Source organism: Vombatus ursinus, unplaced genomic scaffold (assembly GCF_900497805.2).
Source record: "Vombatus ursinus unplaced genomic scaffold, bare-nosed wombat genome assembly UNPS02015175.1, whole genome shotgun sequence".
In the NCBI taxonomy this organism is placed as follows: domain Eukaryota; kingdom Metazoa; phylum Chordata; class Mammalia; order Diprotodontia; family Vombatidae; genus Vombatus; species Vombatus ursinus.
This window is the reverse complement of record NW_020954953.1, coordinates 19,788,147-19,800,247: the sequence shown is the minus strand read 5'-3', so window position 1 is coordinate 19,800,247 and position 12,101 is coordinate 19,788,147. Positions and strand designations below refer to the sequence as shown.

The 12,101-nt window shown below is 38.5% G+C and overlaps 1 protein-coding gene across 1 annotated transcript in view; it reads right to left on the bottom strand.

Moving 5' to 3' along the window:
• Positions 1–1,659: 1,659 nt before the first annotated feature.
• The window catches only part of LOC114031461 (AT-rich interactive domain-containing protein 1B-like), a 550,161-nt gene continuing 539,719 nt past the window's right edge, over positions 1,660–12,101 (bottom strand). The window contains 4 exon segments of the mRNA XM_027846530.1: positions 1,660–4,785; positions 7,225–7,355; positions 9,157–9,937; positions 11,515–11,611. Coding sequence (XP_027702331.1) covers positions 3,055–4,785; positions 7,225–7,355; positions 9,157–9,937; positions 11,515–11,611 — 2,740 coding nt within the window. The 3' untranslated portion in view covers positions 1,660–3,054.

Below are 12,101 nucleotides of genomic sequence, written 5' to 3'. Positions count from 1 at the left end.
TGCATCTTTGTCTTTTTTGGGGGGGAGGGGCAAAGTAACTTGAGTTTGGGGTGTCTTGCCAATCTCTGAAGACAAAAACCAAATCAAAAGCCAATTGCTAGGACAATGCTATCAGTTGGCTCTCATACAGACTACAGAGTCTGCAAGGACTTCTGGAGGTCTTGATTCTGGGGATGTAAACCTCTTATGATGAAATTTTAAACTGTTTTTTTCTTTTGAGAAACCGATTTGTATATATACCCTTATTTAGAGGCACATTAATAAAGGTCTGATCCAGGATACTGTTTGATCATAAATCAAATCATGTCAAATAAAGTCATTACTTCTTTTCCTTTTTACTCTTTTGATGAGAATTGGCATGTCAGATTACTTAAGAGTTTGGATAACACTTTCCACTCTTGTACCCTGTAAGAGAAGCTAGAATAATACTGAATTCCTCTGACAAACCTCCAGATCTTAAAGCTGAGCATCAAATCCTATTCTTAGTAACCATATCTAAAGTAGCATTATAAATAAGGTTTTAATTCAACACATATTTGCATTATTATGTAATAAGTAAAGTAGGTAATGTAGGAGTAAATAAATGATCAGGCTTCTTGTAGGAAAAATTATTTTTTTCGTGACATTAGGGAATCACGTTTCACACTCTGATTATAACTGTATGTACTTGCCTAACTCTTCCATATATTACAGTGAGTTATGGGGAAAAAGATAATCAGTATGCCTGTGGGATCAGTAATTCTTGAGTACATTGTGAATGCAAGGGTAGTATGCAAAGGGTAGAGTCAGAAAAATAAGAATGCCTACCAACAGTATCACCATACAGCAATTTCAAAGAAATTGATCGTTACACAGTAACAGTCAATGACCCAGGAAGAAAAGTTAAAATTAGGTTTGTTTTTTTTTTTTAAAAACAGTATTCAAAGCTAATGTACACCAGGGAGGAGGGTGAGAATGTGGATGCATTAGAAACCTTGTCATGCCCTGAAATGTCAATGCTAATCTCTCGCTGTGCTGAATATGAACACATTCATTTAACAAGGTACGCACTTAGTGTAGGGTGGGTGCGCTAAGCTGGAATGAACACATGCCAAGAATTTTCAGCCACGTGAGGGAAACACAAAACAGGTCTAACTTTCTTTAAGGTAGAGCAGGTTTCAGAACAGGGAAGAATGTATTTCTGGGCCAACCAACAAGCTTCCTGAGGCTTTGCTCATCACATCTAAGGATACACTGACTATTTCTAAAGTTAGTGGCCATCTCCCTTTTAAGCTAAAGAGGATCCCAGCTCCACATTATTAAGAGTTTATTGGGGCAGCTAGGTGGCATAGTGGATAGAGCACCGGCCCTGGAGTCAGGAGAATCTGAGTTCAAATCCGGCCTCAGACACTTGACACTTAACTAGCTGTGTGACTCTGGGCAAGTCACTTTACCCCATTGCCTAGCCAAAAAAAAAAAAAAAAAGGTTTATTGATTCAGAGGATGACTGAGCAGATGAACAATTTGAGAACAACTAGCTAACTCACCCCACTAAGAAGTCTCTGGTTCTTCAGCAAGGGTGTTGGTGGGTACACTATTGTAATTTTCAGTATTTTTTATAACTGATTTTGTTGCCATGTAGATCCTTAAAGAAACCAGAACAGTATTCAAGAACACCCATCACAGTGCTTAACAAGATTTAATGTACATTTATTCTTAACATGTGGAACATATAAAGATTTTATACTGAATAAATGATATTCATTAAGCCAGAGGAAAAGGAGGAATTTACATCAAGTTTTTTTTTCTTTTTTCTTTTTTAACTACATTATCTTGAAATACAAATGCAGATTCTCATCACTGAAAAATCTCTGAAGTTGTGTTTCTTCCTTTTTTCTGTATATTTCTTTTTTTGTCTGTACTGATAACCATTTTCTAAATCAATCCATATGCAACCATTTCCACACCTTGATTCATGAAGCAATTGTGATCGGCTGCTCTCCCGAAATAGAGCATGACTTTATACATACAGAAACTTGTACATTACCCTCGGTTTTTTTTTTTTGTGTTTTTTGTTTTTTTTATTTTTGTGTTTTTTGTTTTTTTGGAGATATGGCCCTAATGAAAAACATATATAAAATAAAAATAAAAAATTATTTAAATCTACCATCACTTTGTAGTTACCACATCATGAAAAAGAAACTAAAAACTTCGCACTAAAAAAAAAAAAAAAAAGGAAAAAGAAAAGAAAAAAATGAGGGTATGTTCAATGTACAACTTCTATATACATCACGGCCCTCAGGCAGTAAAAAAAAAAAATATTTAAAAAATGATTAAAGGAATTGTGAAGAACTGTCATTGAGGAAGGTCAAACAATAGATAGCGTACATGACAGTAGTGGTGAGGAAGCAATTTACGTTGATCGTCATCAGGTATGTGTTTTCAATCTTAACTTTAAAAAAAAAAATGTTTTTGCCCCTAGCCTAAGGTAACCATTCTCCTGTGGAGAAACCGATATCATTTCATAGCATGACTACCGACAGACACACCGCCTTGATCCCTATACCTACATCACTAGAAGTGTCTATTGCACAGAGGTTTGGGTGATGGGATATGGGTATTTTTTCTTTTCTGGAAAAAAAAAAGACACACAGGAAGTTGGTATGTTGTTTTTCACCTTTTGCTTCAAAGTGGTGAAGTTTTCCGGTCATATGTTTTACCACAACTTTTTAAGTCACTAATTTGCTTCCCAAAAAATATGCAATACAAACATGGAAAAGAACACTGAAAAGGAAATCTATGAAAACAAAAAGTGACCTTTGAATGTACTAGACAGCAACTTTGGTTAAAAAAAAAATAAAATAAAAGGATGTACTTATACACATAGACAGCAAATATTAATTTTATAACTGTTCAAATTAATTTCTTTAATTCCCAATTGGTAAATAGTGAATGGGGCAGAGGAGCAAAGATTTTCTTTTCCTTCTTTCTATGCTGGATAAACAAGAACAGAAAACAGCCAGTTACAGGGGACCCTCTAATCTTCACCCACACATGCTTGGCTTCTCACGTATGTCATAACTGCCCAATCTGAAAGAGTACATCACAGATGACAGACGCAACCAGAGAGTTCAGGACAGCTGATATCGAGATATCCAGCAAACGGCCCTCGTGCAAAAGGAACTCTGAGCGGTTTTCGTCCACTCTGGCCATGGCCAGCAAGGCCTTGGCCGCCCTGCACATCATGTCTACGCTAGGTGGTTCCAGAGGTGGAGGTTGCATGTGCATGAGGTTATGCTGGCTCTGCTGGTACTGGGCCATAGTGACCCCATCCTCTAGGAAGCTTATCAAGTTTCCGATGCTTCCCTTCTGCACAGCTATTGCCCTTGCTGCTAACGCATCCCCTTGGGCAAGGTTCGATAAGAGCGCCATGGACATTTCTCGGCAGACCGGGTTTTTGCGGTCTCCAACGTACCTAACTAAAGTAGCGTAGAGTTTCTCCTGACGGCTGAATGGAGGGGTGGCCAAGATAAGGTCCACATTATTGTCCTGGATGCTGAGCTTACACAGGGTCTCCAGCACAAGTCTCTGAGGCGAGAGCACTGAGTTGGGTCCCACAGTGGGAAAGGGATCCTGTGCCTCTGCGGACGGGCACACCATCCAGTGTAGCAAGCCATCCAAAATTGGCAAGCAGATGCTTTCCGTGTAAGCAGACAAGTCCAGCTGCCCAGAAATGTTGGCTAATGTGACCAATGTATTATCCCTTAAGACCTCGAGGCAGTCCCACCACCACTCATCCTTGCTGCAGGTCACCCCTTTGTCCTCCTCTTCTTCTTTTTCGTATGTTTGAGGTGCCCGTTTTCTCTCTGGATGTTCATGGTGAAGGAGAATCAGCTTCCCCAGGATCAGCACCAGGCCTGGATGTTTGGACATTTCAGCGTCATTGCCAGGCACAAAAGACAAGCTACGGACAATATTTGACACACAGATACAGCGCTTGGCCAAAGAGTCCTGCCAGTGGGCAATGGTGCATAGTGGAGTCTCATCTCGGCTCCTTGGTTCATCCTCAAGCAATTTAATATTCCGGTGGCTTTTGGCTTCATGGATACCAAAGGGAAATTTACCGCTTTTGGTCTGGTTACTAGGGTTCGAGTCTTCAGGCAAAGCTCCAGGCCGAGCTGACAAGACGTCGTCTATGGTTGCTATTATGCTTTTCTCTGGATGCTCCTCAAACTCACCTCTTCCTTCCATATCTTTCTTTTTTCCCAGGGAGCTGAGGGTAGGAGGTATCCGCCGGCGAGGAGGAATTTCCATCTTGCTCTCAAAGTGAGTCTGGATATGCTCAGTTGTGTCACCTCCCCCAAGCTGCCAGTGGAGAAGTCCGCTGTTGAATTCCTGAACCCGGCCTAGTTTGTCAGATCGGTCAACCACAAACAGATTATTCTTCTTTACTATCTTTATTGGTAGTTTGTCAAATTTACTTGCTTGTTTTGGCCTCTCTTTTGGATCAACACTGCCATCAGGAGAGGCAAAAACCATACTCTCATCTTCTGCTCCTGTCTTCTCATCTTCTTCATCTTCCTCCTCTTCATCCTCATCTTCATCATCATAATAATCAATACATTCAGTTTCTTCTTCTTCCTTCCCAGAGTCATCTGCCAAAGACTGACTGTCATCTTTCTTATTTGCGTTGTGATCAAGTGCTTTTTGACTGGGGTCTCCCACTTCATATTCCATTAGAATTCCAAAAATGTCAATCAGGCATTTTCTAAAGTACTCTACTAAAAGCTCAAGAAATCCAGATAACTGAGGAAAGAAAGAAGAAAAACAGGAAATGGTGTCATAATGTCCAATTACAACCGAAAAGAAGGCCACTTTCAATGGCAATAAATTTCACACTTACGAGAATATCTCCACATACCCTACAATTTATGGAGTCCCTCACCAGGAGCGGTCAAGTGCACTGTCAAGGAAAACTAGCTTCCTCATCCTCCCACTATTACCTAAGTGTATCTTTATCTTGCTTTTTAATTGTTGCTTACCTTCACAAACTACCCACATGATAACTTTGCTTCCTTTATGCTTTCATATTCTCAAAGGGAATGCTGTACATCACTTTTTCTTTTCAAATTTATACAAAGCCCTTAATTATTGGAATGTAAAGGCTTGGATTTCATCGACTCACTTAAACCACTTAAAGTGGTTTCTTCACTTCCATTACTTACAGGAGTGTTTTTGCCCTTATTTTTATGGTTATTATTATAATTTTATGATGATTATTTTGCCTCAGGTGCCACAGGTCATCCTAATACAAGCTTTCTCCTTAAATTTTTCTCTTTAAAAGTAGATGATCTTGGCAAAACTGCTTCTAGTAAACACTGAAAAACTGAAAACAAACCAATTCAGGCCCTGATAAATGAACCAGAAGTCAGGCAGAATTAGTTTTCACATTTAAGTTACTCTTATATCCAACTTCAGCTGGTAGAAACAAAAATTACTATCTGATAAATACTATTATATTACTTTGAATGAAAAATACTACCTCTAACAAAGTGATGAAAGGTTCTCCCTGGCAAAAAAGTTATAGAAATCACCTGTGCCTTCACTCTTTATGCTTCATCTCTTTAAATTAAAGCACAACCCCAGAGAAAAAACACTGCACCACCTAGGTTTCTAAGTGGCTAGCTTAGGACATTCAAGAAACAGGTAAGTGTATGTGTGTGTGTTTTTTTAAAGTTCAAACTTAATTTTGGGAGGAAAATGGGGTTACTGATAGTTATGAAAAGAGATAATCAGCAGTTTGCCAACAACAGGCATGAAATTTAATTATTCTAGTAAAGACGAGTAATTTTATTTTTTTCCCCATACTTATCTACTGAAGAGACTTCATGTAATTTTACATTGTTTTATGAGTAGAGAAAAAGTTACACTTCAGTATTAGTCAGTGCCTGGGGTGATTTAAGGAAAAGGAAAGGAGATACTTTATTTACTTACTTCAACTGGAGAATTAAGGAAATAAAATGATTTATCCACAAGTATAGAATTAGTGGCTCATTCCAGCTGTCAAAGAATTACAGGATCTCAGAGTTGGCTGAACCCTCAGGAGTCACTTAGTTCAACCCATATTAAACTTTTACCACACTTCCAACAGGTGGTCAGTTAGCTTATCCTTGGAAACCCCACAATGAGGGGCAAATCTCCACCTATCAAGGCAGCTCACCGCATGTCTGGAGTTTGAATTTGCTTAGACAGTATCTTTTATGGAGCTTAAAAATAAGTCTATCAAAAGTTTTGACTAATTGTGTCTATTTCTGAACTCTGGGGACAACAGACCTCCTTTTTTTGCATTAACAGTCCTTCAAATATTTGAAGAAAATGATGTTTCAAATAAGATGACCTTTTCTAGGTTTACTTTACATTCCCCCCATTTCCTTCAAACTCTGTTATATAGCATGATCTCACATAGGGTGTCCCCAGAAAGCGGCAAAACCTATTCATCTTGAGTTTTCTTTGTGTGTGTGTGTGTTTTGTTTTGTTTTGTTTTGGGGGGGGGGGGTTGTCCTTTCCTGTGGGATGGTTCCTAAAAATTCCATTTCCCATTTCAATCCCCGACATTGGCAATGACTTTATGATGAGTTTTGTTATATTGTGATCAATGCCCATCTACTGGTTAGTGTCATCAACATTAACAAATTAGTGGATTATGTCTGTGTTGACACATTTGTTCTCAGCCTAATAGTTTTGTTTAATTGTCTCTTTAAAAAACCCCCCCAACAATTAGCTTTGGTGAAAAAAGGCTAAGTACAAGTACAGTTAATCACTCTGGCAGGGCAAACAAACACAAGAAAATGTGTTAATAGCCTTTAATGAAGAAAGCACTAATAGTTAAATAAACAAACTATTAGGTTGAAAACAGAAATGTCAACACAGACATAGTGTACTAATCTGCTGATTGTTAATGAATATTAACCACAACAATAAGAGGTCAGGATGAGAATTATGAGAAACAGCTACAATTTGAAGAGACTGAAATTTGTCTCTATCCTATGTCAAGTTCGTATTTTTTGGATTACTGTATTTTACTGCAACCAGAAACAGTGGCTTGTGACAGTGAAGGTGATTAAAAACACCAGCCATGCTAGCAATAATTAACCCTGTCATCAATTCCAGCACTATGTATGAGTTAAAGCTCGCAGGATTCTCTCTGTTAGCCCTTATTTTGTATGTGAGGGCTATTCCTCTTACCTGAGAGAGATTGAATGTAGCCACGGTGCTATCATCATAGAGGAGGATATTAATAGTGTCCAAAGCCCACGTACTTTCAGCCAAAAGGCCCGATTTCAGGGACATCATCACACGCCATGCCTCGGGAGTTACTGAGAAAAGGTAGAAAATTAACATCAGTGATTTGTGATGGTCTAAAGACTAAATGAGCGGAGGGGTAAGAAATGTGAAATGAAGATACAGACTACTGAAGTCAGAACGCTAACAACATTGATTTTAAAGGCCAGAGCTAAGCCTGGAAGTTTTCAAGTTCAAAACTAGGGTGCTGAGCTAGAAAGCAATTATAGCTCAAATGTGCTTCTAACATTTTTTGTAGGCTGAACATACACTTCTCCTGGTAGTAAGTAAATAATGTCTTTCATTTATTCTATTCTATTTTGTCTTTTTGTTGTTGGGGGTGGAGTATGGAAAGGGCATTAAGTATGAGTTTATTAATGATTTCATAGTCAACAAATAAGAGTTGCTTTCTTCTTGCTACTTTCTACTTTTACAAATCCTTGGAGGACTACTAGTTAGAGTGAGGGTGAGCAGAGTATATCTCAAAATAATATAGGTTTGGCAAATATAAAAGCAGGGTCCAACACACCTCCCCCCATTCACTTTCTTATAATGGTAAGGTAAGGAATACAAGCACATTTGGGGGACTCCTGGTTTAGCAGGCCCTACCAAACAGAGACAACAGGCTGCAACTAATCAGACTAATTATACACGGCTTGATAAGGTATGGGGCAGCTAGGCAGCATAGTGGATAGAGTGCTGAGCCTGGAGTCAGGAAGACTTCTCTTTCTCAGTTCCAATCAGACACTTAGCAGCTGTGTTTCCCTGAGCAAGTCACTTCACCCTGTTTGCCTCAGTTTCCTCATCTGTCAAATGAGCTGGAGAAGGAAATGGCAAACCACACCAGTATCTTTGCCCAAAAAACCCCCAAAGGGGTCATGAATGATCAAACAACAGCAATAATAAGGTGTATGAAGTTGCTTATGATGGTTACAAAGTGAAGTTCACTGTAAAGGAGCAAGAAGAAAGGATTTGAGATATTAAAGGTATAAGTGACACTGTTTACTACAATGATGAAAATCAATCTTTGCTATAAAATGTTCTCCTTCATCTTCCATCACTACTAAGAAAGGCTTTTTGTTGCTGTCGATCATTTCAAGTAAGCCGAGGTATTTAGAAATATTTCTCCTTGCCATTTGAGGACAAAATGGAGTTATCCATTTTTGTGTGTACTGTATTTGAAAGAGCCTCATTTAACATGCAAAAAAATAGTGTGTACTTTTAGTCATCTAAAACTTTCTAATAAGAATTCAGAGCAGCCTGTACAGGTCAGTATTAAAGCCAGAAAGGAGCTTGGCTCATGTATGGGGTGTGTGTGTGTGTGTGTGTGTGTGGTGGGTTTGTATGGTGGGTCTGCATGCATTATATCAATTATTTATATTACATTAATGACAATTCTTCTTGTTTTTAGATCAGTTCCTAGGCTATAAATGAAGTTATGGAGTGGTTTTCCCTTTAAAATGTTTGGAGTTATTTTCAAGTCTTAATAAGCTATTTGATACTGTTGTTAAGTAAGTGTTATCATAACATATTTTAAGTAACTTGCCTAAGGTCACCCGGTAGTTAAGTAAAAATGCAGAGTCAATAATTCAGTTCCTGATTTGCTGCCTGGTGCTCTAATCACTGAAGCACATACCATTCACCAATTAAAATGCTATTTTCAGGTTCCCCTTCACTGTTTCCTCAGTTCAGGTTGTTTTTTTCCCTCCAGCAATTCCTTCTGTAAAACAATGCCCTGATACTCAGAAGTGATATGAGGTTTCCTCTTTTAGGCTTTATGTGAATTTCTAACGTATACTGGAATTAAATGTGGAAGAAGCCATTTGTAATATTTACCAATATCTTTTGAGGTAATCTTTCGTCTTTGTTTCAAGACAGGTTGGGATGCTTCTACAGACCCTGGAGGGAAGGTGATCTCTCGTCGAATTGGGGGTGGCTGGGATGGTGGCCCTGTGACTTGTGATGCTGGAACCGTGGGTATCACCTTCTGCATCTTCATGGAGGGCAAGAAGGGAGATTTACTTGGAGACATGCGGTTCTCTAAGGAGCGCTGGAAGGATGCTGGGCTGGGAGCCCTGGAGATGTGATTTGGCATCGATGGTGTGGTCTGGTAGGATGACTGAGGTCGAGTGATGGGCTGCATGGAGGCTGAAGATGACATATAAGGCTGCCGTTGGTTGACATGAGAAGGCCACTGGCTCTCGTGGTTTATCCTCTGATCAGGTACCATCATTTCATCAGTGCGGTTCATTCCTGGATAAGGGGGAGCCTGTGCGGGGCCTCCTGGACCTTGCCTGTTCTGGTACGGATAAGGCATATCATTTCGTGTTGGCCACATATTCTGTTGAGGACCCTCACTTGAGGATGATTGCATGGGGCCACCAATCATCTGAGGAGGTATACCATGTTGCTGCATCTGACCTGGGCCCTGCATTCGTTCTCTGTTGTAAGGATATGGATACTGTCCCTGGATGGGCCTCCTGTCTGGTCCAGAGTAAGTACTGCCATATTGGTTGTACATTTCTTGCTGCTGGCTGCCATACTGAACGTTATACATGTCTCCCTCATGGCGTTTTGCTGGGGGCCCATACATGCCATCCATGTGACGTTTGTAGTTCTGAAATTAATTTAAAATGAATTATATAAATGTGTTGTCAGGGAAACAATCACACACATCAACTTTTAAATTATGCAAAAGAAAAAAAAAAGAAATGACCTAGTAGGAAATTCACTTAAAAGAGAGAAAAGGTCCTATAAATATTGAGGAATGGTAATTTATGATTATTTTTCAATACTAATAGAATGCCTGAGGAAGATTTTTTATAGCACTTGGAGGTTTTAGATATTTAAAACTTTCACGGAAATCAAACAAATAAAATCAAAATAATCAAAATCCTTTTACACTGGAATTTTCTAGTGTAACCAATTCACCACAAAAATCTGAGGACATTATTTATAGGAGAATGTTGCAATAATGATAACTGATAGTACTTTAGGATTTGAAAAGTGCTATATATACATTATCTCATTAAGTGGATGGCAAATCTTGAAGGGTCCCATAATAAAATAAATTCCCTGGCCCACCCCTAGGTTAGGCTTCCACTTACACGTGGCTTTGGGTAACTTTTCAGGCTATGCTAATGTTACCTAACATGAACTATTCCCACAGCTATTCCATCTAGGCAGAACATCTCTGGTCCCATCCAAGTTCACATCATAAACTCCAATGAAATCTTGAATTGGTTTTAGTTTCTGAAGGGGCAGGATCAGGAATAAGGCCTTTAGTCTACTTTTCTCTCTAAAGCATTCTCTGAATTATCCTAATACCTAAGATAGCTTAATATTTTCCTATACTGATTTTTCATTAGGTCGGTGAACTGCCAGCGTACGCATGATTGTTCTTAGAGAGTATGTTCTCCTCCTTTTATTTTGGAAATCTAATTAAGTTAAATTAGTTCAGTAATAAATCATTGTCATATATATTTACTCATTAATATAAACGTTAAAAAAAGAAACAAAACAAAAACCCTCTCTAGTTTGCTACAAACTTTCCAAAAAGATATTGGTATCCTATGAGTATGAAAAATCATACCATGAGGTGCACATACCTTCACCATTATTTTTAACTAGCTAAGCAGAAATACTATAAAATTAAAATAAACTGCAAATAACTGCCTAGCTTTATTCTTGTATATGGCTACTATAGCTATTCAAACATTAAGTTAGATAATTCAATGAATCAATTAAAAAGCAAAATAAGTTAACCACATTCTAAAGACATTAGCATTTATTATTTTAAACTAGACACTAAAAATTCTGTTCAGCACACAGGAAGGATATGGTTTCTGCCTTAAATCCTGAAGCAGATGTGGTAGACACAAACTTAACACAAGCATTCAAAATACCCTTGTTATAAAATATTATACAATGTGTCAAAGATGTTTTAATATGCTTCATGATACTACAAATAATATTTATTTTTGAGATTCAGAATCTCTGCTATGTCTTATGGTGCTGAATATGAAATATACCCCTAATCCTTTAAATAAAAAAAGAGATGTTTAAATATTTTGTTCAACTTCATAACCTAATCTGGTGAAACATTAATACTAATTAAATGAATCAAGCTTCATGACTGAGGAAAACTAGCTTTTGAAAGAGAGAGGGAGAATTCCTACCTCCTTTATGCCTTACCGGTTGCTGTGGGTATATTCCAGGCTGGTGTCCTCCATAGGGTGGCTGTCCTGAGGGAGGCCCTTGTCCAGGATACTGCTGCCCATAAGGTTCATGCCTACAATGGTGTAATTCACAAAAGACCATCAACTACTAGAGAAGTTTTAGGTCAAGGCAGAAAGGACCAATTCAGTTTTGCAAAAGCCAGACTTGCATTCTTTTAAACTTGTCATTCAATTTCCGTACACAAGTAGGAGCAGCAACCTTTATTTTTTAGTAAAAGGGATGGGAACACCCATCTCAGGTAATGATGCCAAACTCTTGGCATGGCTGCTGGTTAATAGGTGTCACAGGAATACTGGTTGAACAAGCAAGCACCTTGCAGGACGCCGGTCAAATTCCTTGGCCTTTGAGCTGAAGCTCCACCTACTACATGAATGGATTTGTTACACCAAGGAGTTGTTACACAAGAATTTAACTTGCGACATCCCTAAATGAAGGTAGGAGTAAGAAACAGGGATTCAGGAAACTAAAGAAATATATACACATGTATGTATATGTACACACACACACACACACACACACACACACACACACACACACACACA